This window comes from Hypanus sabinus, chromosome 1, assembly GCF_030144855.1.
Source record: "Hypanus sabinus isolate sHypSab1 chromosome 1, sHypSab1.hap1, whole genome shotgun sequence".
Taxonomy (NCBI): domain Eukaryota; kingdom Metazoa; phylum Chordata; class Chondrichthyes; order Myliobatiformes; family Dasyatidae; genus Hypanus; species Hypanus sabinus.
The window spans coordinates 138,875,093-138,896,777 of NC_082706.1; the positions used below are offsets into that span (position 1 = coordinate 138,875,093).

Genomic DNA, 21,685 nt, shown 5'->3' on the forward strand with positions numbered 1-21,685 from the left:
GAGCCCAATTAATTGGATAGTGCTTTCAAGAATTGAGTTGATGCTGTTCACAAATGTGGCGATCTCTTATAGGGCTAGTAATGTATTTCAGTTAACTATATAGCTTTATAATTGGTATTCAATAGAAAGAAGTCTTCACTGTTGTGCTGGGAATGAGACTTGGGTAAGTCTGGATGATAATTTTTCTTTCTTTGCCTATTTTTCTTCATCTAGTTCATATGCGAGATCCTAACAACCAGAGTCATGTTATTAAAAACCTGAGGATCAATGTCACCAGCATTGTCACTCAACCGCCGCAACAGGCTACGATTCGGAAGCTTTTAAGTGAGGTGGTTTCTGCTTGTCAGCCTGCAGAAGGATTGGTTGCTAATGTGATTACAGCAGGAGATTATGATCTTAACATCAGTGGTAAGCTTTCAGTTTCATGTTTTTTAATTATTCTGCACATTAGCGATAGCTTATGAAAACTGGTTCAAGATTTCACTTCATTTTGGGTATTCAAAATTAAGTCAATACAGTGGTATTTCTTAATCACTTTTCCTGACCACTATATTTGCATGTTTCACTGGCAGTTTGAATTAAATGTTATACAGTAGTCTTAAGACATGGAAAACCTGGTGTTCCGTGGATTGAGAATTATTTTTGTGATCTATCTGTGCAGTAATTAAAAGCTGGTATGTAGTTTTCCATGGATCTGTTGTATGTTTTAGAGATAATATTGACTAAATTATATTTGAGCTGCTACTATTTCCCCTACTTGCATATTTTTTGAAATAATGCTGTGAGTGTTGCAGTATTAAATCTGTTTTGCATCCTATCTATGTTTTTAAAGTAACTTTTAAGATATCTTAACAGTTCAATTATATTGCAAAAGAAGCCAGAGTGATTTGACAAAAATCAGGATGCTTGTGGTAGTCTTGAAGTACCATTTGCCAAGCATTGCCTCCCATGCTTTTGTATACTTGGTTTATATGCATTTCTGCTTGGATAGTTTGAGTACTTTTTTTGGGCCAGATTATTTCAGAGCTTTGCAATTAATTTGAGGTTCTGTTCTCTTCCCATTTGAAATGTTTTCTCTGTCCATCCCTTTTTGGTTTCTCTTGTGTTTTCTTGCTCAAACTTTTTGCTTCCTCAGCAGTTCACACAATTCTTCTGTGATAACCTCAACACACCTACAACCTTGCAACTTTTTAATGCATTGTTGACCCATTTTATATAAAAGAAGCCCAGGAGATATATTTTGAATCCAGAACATATCTTGTTCTATCCAGAACCAACATGGGGAGGAAGTAGAAACAACCATGTAACATTTTTACTGATGAGTACTATAACAAGTGCACTGTGGGCACAGAATGATTCCAGATCCAAATATGTTTTGAGGTTCAAAACTAAAATTTCTCTTGTCATCCCAGACAATTCCTAGTGCATGTATCCTAACTGATGCTGTACATTTTGTCAAGTTAAGAATTCATCTTGTAGTGTTTTGGAGACAAAAGAAAAAACATTGCAACATAAATGTATTCTTAGTTTGTGGTCTTTCATCAGTCCATCACTCCTGATCTTTGGTAGGTTAGGCCAGTGAAGGCATACATAGATTCAGATTGATTACAAACTTCAAATGGTTGTTACTTTGGCTACCACCTCACTCTTGGAGTCTTTGCCATGCATAGGTCACAATGGAGTGAATGCTTTGCAATGAGACAGAAGCCTTTTTCTGAAGGGTAAGCACAACAAAGACTGAAGATTCCCACTTCTACTATGATATTAGCGTCACAGTTGTACAACACTGAAATGACCCCTACCCATTGCTCCTGTGCTGACTTTTTTGTCCTCTTACTTTAATCCAATTTCACTTTTCAATTGTGCTTTTGATTTTTTTTAATCCAAGCTGAACCCTGGAGTTGAGCAAAAAAGCAGTGTGTGACTTGTGCTGGTGCACCTCAGGCCTTGTCCTATATTGTTGCCAAGCCTCCAATGAATGACTAGTGCATCTCTTGCTGTCAAGTTCAAGTTTATTATTATCTGACTAAATATGCAACCAAACAAATTGCCATTCCTCTGGACCCACTTTGCACCCACAAAACATATAACACACACAGCACATAAGCCAAAATATTACCAAAATAAGTTAATAAAATATAATTTAAAATGCAAGTAGTGAACAGCACAGATAAGCAGTACAGTAAACAGCTTACTGTCTTCATGATGAGATCCTGGTGGTGGCAGAGTATTCTCACAGTTTGAGGGAAGAAGCTGTTACCCAGTCTTAGTCAAGGAGATTGTGGGATCCTTAGCAATGCTTTGGACCCTTGCTCCACAGTGCTGCAGGTAAATGCCACAAATACAGGGGAGGGAAACCCAAATGATCCACATAATGGTGCAACCAGACTGGACACTTTACTGTGGGTTGAGAGGGATACTAAATCAGTCATAATTAAATGACAGAACAGACTCGATGGGTCAAATTCTGCTCCAATGTCCTACGCTTTTATGTTTGTAGCGAGAGAAATTCAGCCCCAAACTACAAACTATCAGATCATGCCTTGGAAGTTGTATGGCATGTTACAAAATGTATTAGACAACACCACAAAGTACTGGAGGAACTCAGCGGCTCAGGCATAATCTATGGAGGGATATGGACAGTTGATACTTTGTGTTGAGACCAGTTCATGAGGACTGGAAAGAAAGTAGACATAGTATAAAAAGGTGGGGTAAGGGATAGAGCAAGAGTTGGCAGGTGATAGATGGATCCAGATAATCTGTAAGATTTATGTGGACTGTCATTTGCTGTACTTAAAAGTTACATGATCCTTGCTATTCTGAGGGAATTAGAACTATTGTAGGAAACATGCCAAACCTCCCCTTCCGCCTCCCTCACTCCTCATTTTGTTCACACCCAAGATTGGCCCGTAGACCTCCTAATCTGTCTCTGACCACTTATGATTTGACTGCACCATGAAGAATTATGTTTTCCATTAAGCTATTGAGTACAGTATCAGAATCAGGTTTATTATCACTGGCATGTGACGTGAAATTTGTTAACTTAGCAGTTCAATGTAATACATAATCCAGCAGAGAGAGAAAAATAATAAATAAAATAAAACATAATAAATAAACAAGTAAATCAATTACAGTCCACATAAATCTTGCAGATTATCTGGATTCAACCAACTGCGGATCGGGAAAACCCAGAAGTTCTCTCTCCAGCACTCATTGTTTGAGCATTGTTCGCTTCGCATCTCGCTCGTTTGCTACTTTGTATGTGAAAAAATGGCTCCTAAAAAGCAATTAAGTGGTCAAAGCAATTCCTCAAAGGCTAAGAGGGGCATAAAGTGCTATCTCTTGCCAAGAAAGTAGAAATCTTAGATTTTTTGAAAAGTGGCATGTTGCTTGCCAGTGGTCCTCAGCCCTCAATCTCCAGAGATCCTGATTTCAGTATTATTGAGCCTCCTCCAAAGCGTCCTTATTCCCTAAACAATACAGTGTAACAACTATTTACATAGCATTTCCATTGTATTAGGTATTATAAGTACTGTAATCTCTGATTAAAAGTATTACTTGTTTGAGCATTGTTCACCTCGCATCTTGTTTGTTGGCTACTTGTGTTGTGAGCGAGAGGAAGGAGTTTAAGGCTAGTAAGGGATGGCTGGCTAGCTATGTAAAGTGCTACAGCCTCAAGAACTTAAAGATCATGGGAGAATCAGGATCGGCCGATACTGAGGTGGCATCAGCATTCCCTGAAGAACTACGATGATTGTGTCTGTACTAAACATGTACAGACTTTTTTCTTGTCATTATTCCCTAAACAATACAGTACAACAATTATTTACATAGCATTTACATTGTATTAGGTATTGTAAATAATCTAGAGATGATTTAAAGTATACGGGAGGATGTGCATAGGTACTATGCAAATACTACGCCATTTTATATAAGGGACTTGAGCATCTGTGTTTTGGTATCTGCAAGGGATCCTGGAACCAGTCACCTGCGGATAAGGAGGGCCGACTACATATATTGAACAGATTTTAAAAAACATGCAAAAACAGAAATACTGTATTTTTTTTTAAAAAGTGAGGTAGTGTCCAAAGCTTCAATGTCCATTTAGGAATCTGATGGCAGAGGGGAAGAAGCTGTTCTTGAATCGCTGAGTGTATGCATTCAGGCTTCTGTACCTCCAAGCTGATGGTAACAGTGTGAAAAGGGCATGCCCTGGGTGCTGGAGGTCCTTTATAATAGACGCTGCCTTTCTGAAACACTGCTCCCTAAAGATAGCCTAGATACTTTGTAGGCCAAGATGGAGCTGACTAGGTTTACAACCTTCTGCAGCTTCTTTCGGTCCTGTGCAGTAGCCCCTCCATACCAGACAGTGATGCAGCTTGTCAGAATGCTCTCCACTGTACAACAAAAGAAGTTTTTGTGTATTTGCTGACATGCTAAATCTCTTCAAACTCCAAATAAAGTTATAGCCGCTGTCTTGCTTCTTTATAACTACATCAGTATGTTGGGACCAGGTCAGATCCTCAGAGATCTTGACACCCAGGAACTTGAAGCTGCTCACTCTCTCCACTTCTGATCCCTCTACGAGTATTGGTATGTGTTCCTTTGTCTTACCCTTCCTGAAGTCCACAATCAGCTCTTCTGTCTTATTGACGTTGAGTGCCAGGTTGTTGCCGTGTCACCGTGACGTGAGTTGGCATATCTCACTCCTGTACGCCCTCTCGTCACCACCTGAAATTCTACCAACAATGGTTGTATCATCAGCAAATTTCACTTTGTTCCTTCTGACTATCAGATTTACATCAGTGGTTTGTCATTTATTGTCTCTCAGAAATGAAAATGATTGACTTTTGTGATCTATCCTTCACTACTTGACTGAGTTTAACATTGCTGAATCCTTTAAATCTCTCACTTTGCACAGGTCAATAAGTCGAAAATTTTCTTTTTTTTTGTTTTAGCAAAGTGACTGGGGAATTACAACCTGGTTCTATGTAAGTTTTCTTAATCAGTATCTTGCCATATTGGACCAAGACCATATTTGTTTTAAAAAGATTAAATTAAGAGTCAGAATTTGTGGTAGTTTATTTTCCTTTGTTAGTTACAAAGCATTTTTATTTGGTTTATTTTCGGATTAAGCTTGGGTATTCTTTCTCTATTTACAAAGTAAATCACTGGAAAATACTGAACTGCAAAGCAATTTTTAGCATTACTTTAAACGTGAGCTCTTCGTGCTTATACAATCAGATTGATACTTATTGAGTTGAATTATGGAGTGATTTTTAAAAAAATATGCTATTAGAAAGTCTCATGTGCTTGCACAACTTATAGGGTTTGAAATGCTTGTATATAAATGAGTTACTTGTTTGTACATGCAAATACATATTCTGTTGCATGGTTTCATTGTTAGATGGAAGAACATTCAATTTTTACTAATAGATGTCACATCCTTGCTCTAATGGTGCAAGTCTGCTTTTGACCCATCCTACCCAAAAGATCTGAGCATGTCCTATATATATCCTGAGGCTTGTATTGGCCATGTTTGAAGTGAGTTTGATTTTAGACAGTTTATTTGGAACAGGCATAATTGTATGACCTGCTGTGAGATAATACACGTCTGGAATATTATTCACTCAAGTAAATGGCATTTTTTGAATATTGTGGGATTTCCTGGTCTAGTTACAGAATCGGCTTAATGAAACAACTTTCAATTTAAAGCTAATGGCAGTAGAGCAAAAAGTATTCATCTTTTTGTGAACAATGTTAAGTAAAATGAATAAAAGTACTTTCCAAGTCTTTGAAGTTAATATTTGGCAAATTTATATTTGTTCACATTTCCTTTTTCCCTATTTTGGTTTGAAATAGTAACAGTATAATTTTCATTCTGAGTGGCAAAGTTATGCCATCTAAATGGTAAGTGAAGTCATGTGGTCTTTCACAACAAATTTTTGGTGATGGCCAGAGTTGATATCAGGCTCTGAACATTGCAAACAGTAGATACGATCGTGTAGTTTTTCAGTAGCACTTATTAATAGCTTCATGGAATTATCAACAGGTGGAGAATTCTGTTTAAGAAAAAAATAAGCTGTAAATTGAAATGCAAACTTTGAAGTACTGATGTCTTGGTGATTATAATTACCTGTTTTTCAGTGGCAAAACTGGTTAAATTTCATTGTTTTATGTTTCCTCTGATCATTAGTAGTGAAGTTGAAACTCATCCCAATAATGGGAATCTTAATGCAATATGGGAGTAAATTGGAAGAATAACTGTAATCTGAAATAATCTGTGATCCAAATTAAACTGAAAATGTTCATCAGGTCAAGAAATATCTGTAGAGAAAACATCAGTTAACCATGGTAGCATAGCGGTTCGTTTGATGCTATCACAGCTCGGGGCATCGTAGTTCAATCCTGGTGTTTTCTATAGGGAGTTTGTATATCCTCCCTGTGGAATCTGTGTTTCCTCCGGGTGCTCTGGTTTCCTCCCACTGTCCAAAGACTTACTGATTAGGTTAATTGGTCATTGTAAATTGTCCTGTGATTAGATTAGGGTTAAATTGGTGGGTAGCTGCAGCGCAGCTTGTAGGGCTAGAAGGGTCATATCCACACTATATCTGTAAATCTTTAAAAATTGGCTTTAGTGGAGGACATTGGTGCTTTTGGAGTTTGTATTGTGCTGCCTGTGTGTGGTCTGTGTCCAACCCCCCCTTATTTGTAATGTTCATATTGAGTGTTTGGCCTGTCTATGAATTATATTTTCCAACTCTAATGGCAGTTCATATTTTAAACCAATGACCTTCATTTTCTCCACAGATGCTGCTTAACTGGCTGATAGCTTATAGCATTTTGTTTCCCTTTTATAGTAGTATCTTTCTGTGAAAAGAAGAATGGTGATGCTGTTGACTTTTCAGCAGCACAGAGTAGTTGTTGAAACTTTACTGGGGGATAATTATTCTAAGTATATTCTCAGTTGATTTTGTATCCTGTGTATTTTGAGCTTGTCCAATATTGAGTAATTTAAAACATTGAGATTAGTTATAATTGTTAGCCAAACTCTGTGGTTGCTTCAGTCAATTCTTTGTAATGCCTTACTGACCATGTGAAGCTGAAAAATAATTTCACAAGATGGGGTTTTGAAAGTACACTGCCTCGTGGTAAACAGTAGACCACTTAGGTGATTTGTCAAAGCCAGCAAGCTTTTGTGGTTGTATACAGCAAATGTTTCCATTAGAAAATAATTGGTCTGTGTGGAAACAAACTTGGTTAATTTTATGATTCAATGATTCTAAATTATACTTGCATTTAGTTTCAGCAGAATAGTAAACAAATCTATCCGTTCTATGTAAGGATACCAATTAGAAGATGATGTAAGCAACACACAAAATGCTAGAGGAACTCAGGCAGCACTGTGGAAAAGAGTAAACAGTTGACATTTCAGGCTGAGACCCTTCACTACCTGTTTCTTAGATTTCAGTATCAGCCGATTATCTCTTGTTTGAGAAGATGTTTATCTAGATTATTTAAATATTTGAATTCTGACTGAACTAAGAATAGTTTTGTTACATGTAAAACCCTAAGTTTTGCTTCAGTTTATGGCTAGTCATGCCTTGGCTGGCTCTTTCGTAGTGCTGCCCTATTAATTCTACCGCTTTGCAATTTCCTCAAAAACTCTCATAAATGTTTTTCTCTCGCGTGTTTATCCAGTTATAACTTGTGCTGTATCTGCTGCCTCATTGCTTTCCAGTTCATAGGTTAAAAAAAAATGTAATCCTTGTTCCATCTGTTTTCCCTTAATAGCACAATGATAGTGGGAAATGTTTTTGCTCTGTTGAATTTTGCACATCCTTTCTCTTCACTGTCTTGTGTAATTTACAATTCATGTGTAGCCTAAATCTATTTGCCCATGATGGCTGCTGCAAAAATTTTTTTCCATTGTACAGGTTTACCCGGCTTTCCGAAGGTAGAGTGTTCCTGTGAAACTGTTTGTAAGCCGAAATGTCGTAAATCGAAGAAACAATTACCATTCATTTATATGGGAAAAATTTTTGAGTGTTTCCAGACCCAAAAAATAACCTACCAAATCAAACCAAATAACACACAAAACCTAAAATAGCACTAACATATAGTAAAAGCAGGAATGATATGATAAATATACACCCTATATGAAGTAGAAATTTTGTATGTATGGTGTAGTTTCACTTATCAAACTCGGGAAGACAGCGAGCCAAAATCGATTGGAGGAAAAAAATCGGCACGTACACACATACTTACGCACGTACACAATGCTTAAACAACTGCCTGCACAAGGCTTCACGGTCAATGTAGTTTCTCGGGGTAAACACATGTATAAAGCGGGTGTCTTTTTTACGTAAAAGCGAAAATCCTCTTTGGTTAGCGAAAACAGGTACTAATGTTGGTCTTTCGTAACAGCGAGCTGTCATAAAATGAACATTCAAAAAAAGGGGGCCACCTGTATCTGTATTTTGCCATACTTGTGCATATGACGCTGGATTTCACTTGTCTATAATGAAGGCAAAGGAGAAGCTTGGCACTTTGGTAGGAAGAATAAAAAAGCCTAATATTGTTCAAATGGAGAGAGAGAGATCAGAGTATTGCTTTATGGATGAATCTGGTCACTCTCAAGCGCAAATGCAGCATAGAAAAACAGACAAAGTAAATACAGCAATAATTAAGAAGCTACCTAGAGGTTCTGGATGTAGACTTTCCATCATTCATTGAGTACTGAAAAAAATATTAAAAAACTGATGCTGGAAGTGTGAAATAAAAAGTTAATGGAAGCACAGAGGGTCAGCAGCATCTGTGAGTGAAACAGTTAACATTTCAGGTCTAAAAACAGAACTGGAAAGAGAAAACAATTTGGTGTTTATTAGCAGAGTGGTGGGTCATCTCATTGAAATCTACTTAATATTTAAAGGCCTAAGTGGATGTGAAGAGGATGTTTCCAGTAGTGGGAGAGTCTAGCACCAGAGGGCGTAGCTTCAGAATAAAAAGACACCCCTTTAGAACAAATGAGGAATTTCTTTTGCGAGAGGCTGGTAAATCTGTGGAATTCATTTACATGGGCCGCTATGGTGACCGTCCTTGGGTATATTTAAAGCGGAAGTTGATAGGTTCTTGTTTAATAAGGGCGTCAGAGGTTCCGGGGACAAGGCAGGCAAATGGAGATAAAGGAAAAGTAAATCAGCCAGAATCGAATGGCAGAGCAGACTCAGTGGACCAATGGCCTTGTTCTGCTGCTCTGTCTTACAATCTTGCAGTCTCCTGGGAAGGGTGAATTTAAAAAAAGAATATCTCTAAGTGAAACCAAATGTGTTAATGTGACCATATGTGTTGCTCTTAGTGAGGCTCTAGGATGTGCCCACTGACCCGAATGATATTAATGGAGAGAGAAAAACACTGAATGAAAATTACAGTAATATGATTGGCAAAAATGGCCAGTATAAAGCAGATTGAAAGAGCAGATTACCTCCAGATAGAGAATTTGGTATTAAGTTTAAAAGGCTGTATTGTGCCCATATTGTTCCTCATGTTTGCATTTGGCCTTGTTCTATTAGTGTGGGAGGTTCTTGATTGCTGAGTTGTAGACATTGCTGTCGTGGAAACCATCCACCCCTTTATGGATTCCGTCTTTGTTTCTCACTCCTTCCATAAGACAAAAGATATCAAAGCAGACTCGACAGCTTCTCTCATGCTGTTAAAACTATTAACTGTTTCCTAATATAAGATGGAGTTTTGACCTCTCAAACTGTCATCATGGCCTTGCATCTTATTGTTTGCCTGCAATGCATTTTCTCTAACACCTCAATGCACTGATGTAATGAAATCTGTAAGGAGGGCAAATCAAAGTTTTTCTTTAGTACATATGGCAATAATACACTAATTTATCAATAGAGGTTGGAGTTGAATGAATTAAAATAATATGAAGCAAAGGAACTCATGGTTGTGCTGTGGATTAAATGATAGTGCTATGTTGTGATGTAGAATCACCTGCATTTGCAAGGTATTGATCATAGAATATTTTACATGAAGTCAAACTTCACCAGGCACTTCATTGGCATAATGTCATGCACAGTTTCACGTTAAAATACATGAGCAAATTACCAAGATTTCGATGAGTTTTAAGTGTCAGAGGATGAAGTGATGGCAAAATTTAGAATGGGAATCTGCCACAGTAGTGTAGTGTTTAGTGCAATGTGACAGCTTGTGACATTCCTGAGTTTGGAGTTCAATTCCGGTGCTATTCTACAAGGTGACTCTAAGTCCTCCCTGTGGAATATGTGGGTTTTCTCCAGGTCCTCTGGTTTCCCCCCAGAGTCCAAAGACCTACTGGTTAGGCCAGTTGGTCATTGTAAATTGTTCTGTGATTTCGTTAGGGTTAATCAGGTTTGTCAGATTTTGCTGGGGCGGCATGGTTCAAAGGGCCGGGTGGTCCTACTCCATGCTGTATTGCTAAGTAAAATAAATAAACCTCCGACCTTGCAGCCTTAGCAGCTGAAAATATTCTTGTTAGTGGTGGATTAATTAAATTATGCCAACGAGGACAGGATTAAAAACATATTTGCAGAAATCCTTTTTCTCTGAATTTTGGATTTTGGATTTGAAATTGAAGCTGGAGAGAATTACTATCTTTTATTTCTGGGAGTTTAAATCAAAGAGAAATAGATTGTCAACAAACTGGAGGCACAGGCTTAGGAATCTGTTCAAGAGCGGCTCAACTGGATTCTGCATTGGTGCAGAGAGTGGGAATTATACATTTAACAGAGCCGAAGGGGTGCGAGTTTCAAATTTATATGTTGGGTGCAGGAAATTCAGAAGTAATTACAATAAAGAATCCATGGTATTCAGTTATATTCTCAATTCTTTGGTATCAGTAGTGCAATTTAGCTTCCAGTAGACACTGGGTGAAGTCTAAGCTATTTATTCTTTCCTGAATCAACGAATGGTGAAGGAGATAATAGACTTTGAGCACATTAATAGAATGGTAGTTACAAAACACATCAAATTTGCATCAGCTAATTAGTGCATTTTGTCACAATGATGGGGCATTATAGATTTTAAATGTGGTTTAGGAGCAAATACTTGGAAGAATGTGTGTACAGTTTAAAAAAATATATAAGAAAGGCATAGGATTTTGTCTTGGATTATGAGAGAAGTGTAATGTAAAAACAAGCAAGCTTTTGCTAAAGATGAATTTCATTACTTGATGAGACCTAGCTGAACAATAATTCAGTTTTACCCATTCCACATTAGGAAGGATGTTTTCTACTGATAAAGACTTACTTGGCTGTTTTTAATATTTGTATTTTGAAGAAGCCAAAGCCACAAGCCAAATCAGTTGTTTGGCAATTCACATTGTCCAGTTTATTTCCTCCTACAGATGCTTTTCACCCTATGAATTCGTTGAGTTCATGAATCCAGATCAAGGAACCCTGTTTTATTTCCCTCCATAGATGCTACCTGACCTGTTGAGCTCCTGTAGCATTTTTTTTTGATGCTCAGGATTTCCAGCATCTGGAGTCCTTTGTGTCCCCTAGAGATTTTTTTGTCTTAACTATTTCTCCCTTGTACTCGGCAATTTAAAACGTTTTCTTTCTTTCCCAGTTCTGACAAAAGGGTGTTCTGCCTGAAACATCAGCTCTGTTTCTCTTTCCACAGATACTGCCTGCATGCTGAGTGGCTTCTGTAGTTATTATTGTAGATTTGCAGCATTCATGGTTTCTGTCACTTTCTTGTATTTGTCAGCTGTTAGCCCAGGCAGCCATTGCTACAATTTCCTAATCTCATTCATGTTAGACATCTCTTGAATCAAGGGAATCCAGTAATTTTCTGTGTATGACACGGACAATATCAAACTGCAGATCCAGTATGGACTCAATTTCTTCAAAGATCTGTTTCACTAACTTGATCAGTAAGATTTTTGTGTGTTTTGTTAATGGAGGAAGTTAAGGAGTTGTGCTGGTTGGTTGTGGTCAAGTAAAATTGCATGAATCTTACATACCCTTTATATCAGGGAAAATGTACTGTTTGATTCTGTAACATGGTCCTTCTGTACTTTTGGGAATTTGAGAAAAATGGAAATGGGTTGTTCACCAAACTGGATTGAGGGGCAGGCTTACTGGGAATCTGTTCAGGAATGACTCAACTGAGGTTTCTGCATCAGAATGTGAAGAGTAGATATACATTGAACAGAACTGAAAGGGTCATGAGTTTCAAAGTTCAGCAAGGGGGAGTAGTTTTGTGCAAAGTTAGCATTTTGTCAGATCAGATTTCTCACAGGGGAACTTTGACCGTTTTTGTTAAGAATGTGAAGTTACTTTCATGAACAGCCCAGTGAGGAAGTGGAAGAAATATAATGAAAGTAAATGTAATAATGTAAGCACAATGCAAACTGATTTTACATTAATACCAGGAAGCTTCCTCATTCTGATGCATGTTTTCATTGCACTTCCTTTTCGTAATTTTCCAAATTTCAAATCTTCTAGAATTTGAGTGTTGCCACTTCTTTATGAACAGAATCCTAACCTTGGAGTCAGAGTGGAAACAGGCCGTTTCATCCAACTCAGCCGAGTTAACCAAGATGCTGATCTCAGTTATTCATGTTTGATCCACATCCCCCGGAACCTTTTCTATCCATGTACTTGTTCAGAAGACTTCAAGATGTTTTTGTACCTGCCTCTACCATTTGCAGTTTATAGCATAAACCTTGTGTTTCCTTTTTAAATCACATCTCTCAGCTTAAATCTATTCCCTTTAGTTTTTGATTCACTGATGCTGGTGGGGGGGGGGGGGGGGAGGGAAGAGAAGAGAAACTGTGTACTCTATCCATGCTACGCATGATTTCATACTGTACCCCTGTAAGGTCATCCCCTCTCCATCTGCCACACAAAAGTGTAAAGTTCTAGCATATGACAGGTCTCACCCCGATATCATTCATGCCCGTGATATGCCTTTAGAGAATTCTATTTTGCAGGACTTTTGTTTACATTCATGGCTCTGGTATAGCTTCCTGAAGTTGGGAGAATCCTCAAGTTGCAATGCAATCCCACCACCTCTCCACCTGATAGCTGCAGGGAACACTGACTCTCTGATTCATCACTCCCTGTCCCCAGGCACTGCTGCAACTGTAAGATATACTATACGTGTTCCTACATCAACCTCACTAACATCCAAGGACCGAAACACACTTCCATGTGAGGTAGAGATTTGTATGTACCTCTCCATTTAGTGGTCTTGATGTGGCCTTTTCTATATTGGTAAGACCAAACACCAACTGGGCAACTGCTAAGCACCTGTGATGGTCATCTTGAGTTCCTTGTGTTGCAAGCTATTTCATCTCCCCTAACAATTTCAAGACTGACCTGTTTACTTCGGCCATCACTGCCAGGATGAGGTTAAACGCAAGTTAGAGGAACAGCATCTCACATTCTACCTGAGTAATCTACAACAGATAGCACAAACATCGAATTCTCCAATTTCAGGTAACGTATACCTCCTCTGTTCCTTTCTCTCTTCCTGATCCATTATGGCCCTTTTGCAAACACCATTTTACTCCAAATCCTACTCACATCTCTAAGCCCCCTATTTCCCAGTTTTATTTTATTTTACCCACCTGGTCCCATCTCCTATCACCCATGCATTCAACCCACTCAAACTCTCATTTTCCCCTTTCCCCTACCCTTACCCCATCACTGTTCTCCTTGTGCTTAGCATCCCTCCCTTAAACTGGTTCCACTCAGCACCTTCCCTTCTTACCAAATTCCATAGTCTGTAGTCCTTTGAATTGACCTGTCACCACCCAGGCTCTGAGACTCCCAACTCCTCCCATCAACTCCCCCTCACCTGGACCCCCCCTATAGCTTGACAACTCCTGCCTGTCCTTTCCCTCTCACCTCTATATATTGACCATCTTCCCTTCATATTGTCAATTACAGGGTCTCATCTCAAATGACTCCATGGATGCTACTTAATCTGCCCAGTTTCTCCAATTTGTTTATTGCAGCAATGTCTTTGCTTAAGTAAAAGAAATTCCTGGAGATACAAGTTGGACAGCAGCAATGAGAGAAAAACAGCTAATGATACTCTTATTGAATCTATCTGTCTTGTTTGGTGTATCCTGCATTTTCTGTTTCAGATGTTCTTTTTCTGCATTCTTCTGCTTTTAGAATTCTCTTGCCCAACTGGATCCCTCATGTTCTGCATTTTGCATCTGCGGCTGATTTGTTTTGCATGTTTCCCGGTTTTCATGCTTTGTTATGACATAGGAGGTGATGTTATCTTTCAAGTCTATTTCAGCAGAATAATCCCATCAGGCCTATTCTGTAAATCAGGGGTTCCTAAAGTGGGGTCCACAGACTTGTCAGTTAATGGTAAGCATCCATGGCATAAAGGTTGGGAACTCCTGCTGTAACTGATTCCTTTGCATGCCAATCAACCCCACACTTGCACAGTCTCTTGCCACTTATGTTGGCTAGAACTAAATTGGAGTTAACCGACCAGCACACCTTTGAATTGTGTGAAGAAATCAGCATGGGATGAAAATGTACGATCACAGTGTGCAAACTGCACAGATGAGCAGGGCCCACGAGCAGGACTCAGTGGGGTTTTGCAGGAGTTGTGTGGCAGTAACGTTACCCACAAAGCCTCTGTGCTGTCTCCATGTTGGGAGTGGCTAAAAATGTAAGCAAAATGTCCTTTTGCAATCTCTTAATTTACTTTAACATTTGAAGGCACCATTTTTAGATTTGGCGAAGTGTCTTTGGCTTCATTCAAGGTTGATAGGTTGATCTTTTACATAATTTAGCTAGTACAGTAGAGCCTTCAAAAGTGTTTATCTTCTGTGGCTTACCTTTAATATGATGGCTGGTGAAATGTGGTAAGTTTCGTCCCTGATTAATATATTGTATAATGGGAACTGTTCGTGGCATGAAGAATGCTAATAGATGTGTGGAAAAAGTTATACAGATAACTTTTTATAAAATGTTATTCAAATACATTTGAATACATTTCAATATATATTTATTGAGCCCTGATCCTTACCACCAGAAGAATAAGTTCAATGGAGTCTGTCTGCACTGAAGCATTCTTAATTCATAAAAGATTTCTTCTTAGCTTTTTCTTTCACATCCACTAATTATTTAAAAATAGATTTTAAATTTTGCAAACGAGATTCTGCAGATGCTGGAAATCCAAATCAACACTCCCAAATGCTGGAGGAACTTAGCAGTTCAGGAATCATCTTTAGAATTGAATATACAGTTGACGTTTCAGGCAGACATCCATCAGGATGGTGTTGCTGTAATAATCTTTTAACACCAATCACTTGTTGAACACAACAGAATAAGCGCTGCTTATTAGTTGACGCAGCTTTTTTGTGTTTTAGTATTGGCAGTGGTATGAGCTGGATGCCTCCTCAGGATTGTTGGATTACGTTCTAAGAGTGGGACACTGTATTTTGTTAATGTATTTAGAAGTTGAAATTTTGTTATTTTAGAATCGTATTTTTGTTAGAAGCTCTAAGTTGCTATCAAAAGCCTGATTTTGGTCTATTTAAAAAGATTAAATAAGTTCTTAACTCACTGATGGGTCATTAATACAATGTTCTGTTTTCCATCAGATCGCTCAGTAAAAGCTAGTGTTCCATGGTACAATAATTGGAAAGACACTTTGACGCAGCTGAGTTCGTCCAAGTTCCATGCAGGTATTTTTTTAAGTTGGTGTGGGCTTTGTAGTTACTAATTTCTCCCCTTTCCATTTCCTTTCATTAAAACTACTTCATAGTTTAAGGCTATCTGAAACAGTCTATCTTTTCTATGATTGATATTTTTGTTGGTCTTGATAATGTAGGCAAATTGCTGAATAGCTGTGGTGGTCAATGGCTAAAGAAAATCAAAAGGGTCAGCTATATTTATATGGTATTGGTTGTAAAGATTAGAATAGTTAAGAGTGTATGGAAAATAGGACCAAATCCATGCAAATGTAACTTGTACTTTTATTTTGATTAAGTGGATTCATTAGTTTGTTGGTTCAGTTGCTTGTAGCAGTTGAAGGTTTAACTCTATTTCCCCTATTTGGTTCTGGCAAGGTACTGAATTGACTTCTCTCAAACTGTTTCTACCCCTCTCTCTTCAATCCTGCCGTTAATGTCCTTTGTGTTCCTCATCCATTGTACCTTCCTCTTGTACTCGTTATGTTTAGCCCCCTCTTCTCCTGGATCCACTTTCTCTTTCCAGCTTGGACCTCCTTTCACTTTAACCCTCCACTCTCTGTCACCTCACCTGTCTTCCTACTCTTCAACACTTCTTATGGCTTGTGTTGTGTATCTTTTTGAAGGCTGTTCTTGAATCTTATATTTTGACAAGGCCTTTTGGGTTCCAGTTTTTGTATTGGATATTGGCCTTGATGACAAACAGCTTAACATTACTTTGGAAAATGTGGGTTTCTGTTGTAGTTTATGTCAAAAGCATTTGTTACTTCTAATGTATATGATGTAACAACAATTTGCTCACACCAAGCTATCACAACCGGGGATCTGTTAATATCTTAATTTGTTCTCATGATGTTGATTAAAGGATAAATATTGCCAGACAGCATTTCTTTGTCCTTCAGAAAGAACCATGCAATTGTCTGTATCCATTAACGAGGGCCAGTGAGACCTTGGTTTAATATCTCACCTGGAAGACAGCTCCTTTGATAATGCAAAACTCAAGGCCAACACTGATGCATCATATTAGATTGTGCTTTGTGTCAAAATGTTCATAATCTTAATTATTTCATTGGAATTGCAGCTTTCACAGTTGCTCTTATATTGAAGGTATTTCCTGCTTTATGTTTGCAGTGGACCAATTATCTTTTGACTACATCGATTAATTTTCAGTGTTTAGTGTGTGCTTTTAGATTTAAGCTGGGCTATAATGTCTGTGACTGAGTTTCATTTAATTTCTGACATAGCACAGAATCTTAAGGTCTTAACCCTTTTGAATGTATTATTTCAATCTTAGTCTTTGATTTACATATGTACTTTCATAATAAGATTACTTTGAACTCTTTGATTTCTATTGACAGCTCTGGGATGTCTCATTTGAAGAAAGATCCTTATTTTCATTATCTCTGAAATTGTTGGAGACGTTTCAATGTATTTTACTTTGTATATAAAGTAGAGCGAGGGAATTGGTGTAAATCCTTGCAGCAGAACGCAAGTTCCTCAGTGCTAACCTTAAAATGCACAGAGTTAGATTCTGCAGAAAATAGCTTGGGTTGTACTGTTTTTGGAAATTAATTTCTGTGCATTATTACATTTCAGTGCTTCTTTGCAACATAACTACATACATTGGAAAGCAATTTGCTATCTTCACTCCCTACTATTTAATTTTACAAGAAAAAGCATGAAAATTAGAGATTAACCACCCTTCGTTACTTCGTTTTTTTTAAGAAGCTACCTCCATTTACTGATGTAGCATGATCAGTGGAACCTGCAAGTCCAAAAAAAATTGGACTGCTAACATTAAGTTCTTCCTTCTATTTTTAGTTTGCAGCTATTTGTAATTTGTCATGATTAATGTACAGTGTCTTTAAAAAGTATTCATTCCCCCCTTGGAAGTTTTCATTTTTTTATTGTTTTACAATATCAGTGGATTTAATTTGTTTCTTTTTGACACTGATTAACAGAAAAAGACTCTTTTCATGTCAGAGTGAAAACATCTCTACAAGGTGTTCTAAATTAATTTCAAATATAAAACACAAAATAATTGATTGCATATGTATTCACCCCCATCAAGTCAGTATTTAGTAGATGCATCTTTGACAGAAATTAAATCCTTGTTTGTGTGGATAAGTCTCTATCAACTTTGCACATCTGGACACTGCAATTTTTCCCCATTATTCTTTACAAAACTGCTCAACTCTGTTAGATTGCATGGGGATCACGAGTGAAGAGCCCTTTTACAGTTCATCCACAAATTCTCAATTGGATTGAGGTCTGGACTCTGACCTGGCCACTCCAGTTTGTTTTTAAGCCATTCCTGTGTAACTTTGGCTTTATGCTTGGGGGCATTGTCTTGTTGGAAAACAAATCTTCTCCCAGGTCACAGTTCTCTTGCAGACTGCATCAGGTTTTCCTCTAAGATTTCCCTGTATTTTGATGCGTTAAATTTACCTTCTACTTTCACCAGCCTTCCAGGGCCTCCTGCAGTGAAGCATCCCCACACCATGATGCAGCCACCACTATGCTTCACAGTATGGATGGTGTCTTTGATGTGCGGTTTTGGCTTACATCAAACAGCATTTAGTCTGATAACCCTAGGGAAATTTTCTTGCATCCAGCTCCTGATGGCATTTCAATAACCTCTTCAGAGTTGCTTGGAGTGTTCTTTGTCTTTATTTTGTATAGTTTGCCAGGATACTGACTCACCAGCAGTTGGACCTTCCAGCTACAGGTGTATTGTTACTGAAATCAATTGAAACACTTTGACTGCACACAGGTGATCTCCATTTAACTAATTATCTCACTTCTAAAACCAGTTGACTGCTCCAGTGATGATTTGGTGTGTCATATTAAAGCAGGGTGAATACTAAGGCAATCTATTGTTTGCGTTTTATATTTGTAATTAATTTAGATCACTTTGTAGAGATCTGTTTTCACTTTGACACAAAAGTCTTTTTTCTGTTGACCAGTGCCAATAAAGCCAAATTAAATCCACTGTGATTCAATATTGTAAGACAATAAAACATGAAAACTTCCAAGAGGGTGAATACATTTTTTAAAAGGCACTGTATATTAAGTGCAATTGCACTGGGAATCCCATGTGCAAAGAATGACTATTTGATCATTTTGGCATGTTCAGAAGAGTTGTTTTTCCATTCTTTTTGAACCTATCCAGAAAATGGATACTTGAAAGCTTTTGAATTGGGTTTCCTTCCTTGTATTTTCCTGCCCTGAACTAACTAAAGAGTCTAACTAAAAATATTCTCCATCCTGCATTACAAGCTAATATTAAGATCTGGAACCGTTGATTTCAGATTTAATTGTGCATACAATACCTTGTTTTGGAATTACCAAGTTGAGTATTTCTGAATTTCTTCAATACATGTTCACACTGTCTTTTCATTATAAGGATAAGATTGTTTTTCATCTTCAACTCACTATTTGTTCTTTGATTTTTGACAGCTAGGCTCCAGAATAAACTACTGTCTGTGTTTGCAATCAATTCAGTAATTGTTATCTAACTTTTTTCTGGCAATGTTCTCATTGTGTGAGTACAGCTAATTTAAGAGATAGAAGATTGACATTAGATTTTGCTAATTTATGGGCTGTGAATAGTTGATTGGCTTTCCAATGAAATTTGTTTAAAGATTGTTACTAATGTGTTGGAGAACTTGAGACTTCTAGGAGCTGTGGACTGTGCCACTATACGATATAGTTAAGGAAATGGCATTGATGAATTTAAGTGACACAGAAGTGACGGACGATGAGAGGTAACTTGATAGAGGTGTACAAGATGATGAGAGGTATTGATTGTGTGGATAGTCAGAGGGTTTTTCCCAGGGCTGAAATGGTTAGCACGAGAGGGCACAGTTTTAAGGTGCTTGTAAGTAGGTACAGCGGAGATGTTGGGGGTGAGTTTTTTTTACGCAGAGGGTGATGAGAGTGTGGAATGGGCTGCCGGCGATGGTGGCGGAGATGGAAACGATAAGGTCTTTTAAGAGACTCATGGATAGGTATATGGAGCTTAGAAAAATAGAGGGCTGTGGGTAACCCTCGGTAATTTCTAAGGTAAGGACATGTTTGGCACAGCTTTGTGGGCCAAAGGGCCTGTATAATGCTGTAGGTTTTCTGTGTTTCTAGGAGTGCCATGGTAGCATAGCAGGTAGCACAAAAAGTGCTGTTGTAGCTCGGGGTGTTGGAGTTCAACTCTGGCACAGTTTGTAAGAAGTTTGTATGTCCTCTCCGTGAGCATGTGGGATTCCTTCGGGTGCTCCAGTTTCTTTCCACAGTCCAAAAATGTACCAGTTAGTAGGTTAATTGGCCATTGTAAACTGTCTTATGATTAGGCTAGGGTTAAAATAGGTGTATTGCTGGGTAATGTGACTCACTGGGTCTGAAGGATCTGTTCTGCACTGTATCTCTAAATAAATAAAATGAATGGGGGGAGAGAGGGGAGATATTTGAAGGGGAGAGGGGGAGGCTTGCATGGATGATAAACGTTTATATCGACCATCTGTGCTGAAGTCTTTTTCTGTATTGTCAATCCCACTTGAACTTTTAAACTTTTCATAATTTTCTTTCATATAGACATGCCTTTCCTGATAACCACAGTAGGTTAAAAAGGAGCATGCACTCAGATGGATGAAGTACAAGTGTAGTTACTGCAGACTGGAGGGATGGATAAGTTGTGTAGAAATTGCCCGGAGCATTGAGATAATGCTGTGAAAGGCAATGTGCGGTTTTGATAGCCGCTTGTTGGGGTGACTGGAAATTGCTTGAGAATGGGTAGTTGGTGTTTGGGACTGAATAGAAGAAATACTTTGATTTTGGAGTTTGTAAATTATTGAAATTCATTGGCAAAGAGGTCTATAGGTGCTCAAGTCATAGTTCATTTAAACCTAAGGTCAAGTTTTTGAACACTGGTTTATAGTGATCAGGCAGGAAGTTGGGGTTAAGTCAAGATGTTGCTGATTGGTAGAGGAGAATGAGGGCTATATGGGCTACTTATTAATAATATTAGCTTCCAGGCATACTGGAATTTCCTAATGTGCTTCAGATTGTTCCAAAGACAAGTATGATAAATCCTGTGATCTAGTCCTTAGTTTCCTCAAATAGAAAATAATTTTATCAAGCAGTCAATAGTTTCTACAGTGCCTGAGGACATTTCAGTGACTCATTTAAAGTGCCTATAAAGCATGTCGAGACACTTCTGTGTCAACGTCACAGTAAATGTAGATGTAGTTGAATGCAGAAGATGATGTAAATGCTGGTGTTGCACATGGAGGAAATCTTCATGACCATTGTATTTAATGGTTTCAGTTTACTTTTAAGTAGAATGTTAAAGTTTGATCATTTATTTGAATATTGTAATTATATAATTTATGAATGTCCATTCAACCACCAGGGTATCTTAGAAGATAATATCAAACAAAAAGTTGACATTGTGATGCACAGGGTGATACTTGGAGATGTTCAGAAGTTTGATCAAAGAATTGTTTTGAGAAGTGCCTTAGCAGATAAGAGAGATGCTTTAAAAAAAACAACTAAGATTTAGACAAGGACTCAGAGTTTATTTTCAGCTTCCAAGGCTGATGTGATCATCTGAGAAATGATTCAATCTGGACACTTGAATTTGAGGACCAGAGTTGTGTTATAGTACTGGACAAGATAAGAGCTATTGAGGGTCAGTTAGTGGAACCTTGAAAACCAGGATGAGCATTGAAGTGTTACTTATCTTGAAGTGAATGTGAGTTGAAAGATGCTTGGTGTGTGTTAAGGTATTAATGACAGAGGTTTGGTGACTACCTTGCAAGGTATACTGGAATAATCAATTCTGGAGGGGCTGAAAGTAAAGTTTCATTCCCTTCAGAATTGTGTAAGATGAGTTGAGATGTGGTTGAGTAGTGTTTAGTCAGAATTGGCATTTGGTGTGTATGTGAAGTTCAAGGCACATGACAGAGATTAAGT

General features: G+C 38.0%; 1 protein-coding gene across 5 annotated transcripts in view; it reads left to right on the forward strand.

Moving 5' to 3' along the window:
* trappc8 (trafficking protein particle complex subunit 8) overlaps window positions 1-21,685 on the forward strand; it is a 167,772-nt gene that overhangs the window by 9,469 nt on the left and 136,618 nt on the right. For 2 of the 5 annotated variants that reach the window (XM_059977137.1, XM_059977128.1), the window contains 2 exons: window positions 214-408; window positions 15,632-15,715. In XM_059977137.1, the coding sequence (XP_059833120.1) occupies window positions 214-408; window positions 15,632-15,715 (279 nt within the window). The remainder of the gene's footprint in view (window positions 1-213; window positions 409-15,631; window positions 15,716-21,685) is intronic. The other 3 variants (XM_059977153.1, XM_059977146.1, XM_059977162.1) reach the window with 2 other exon arrangements.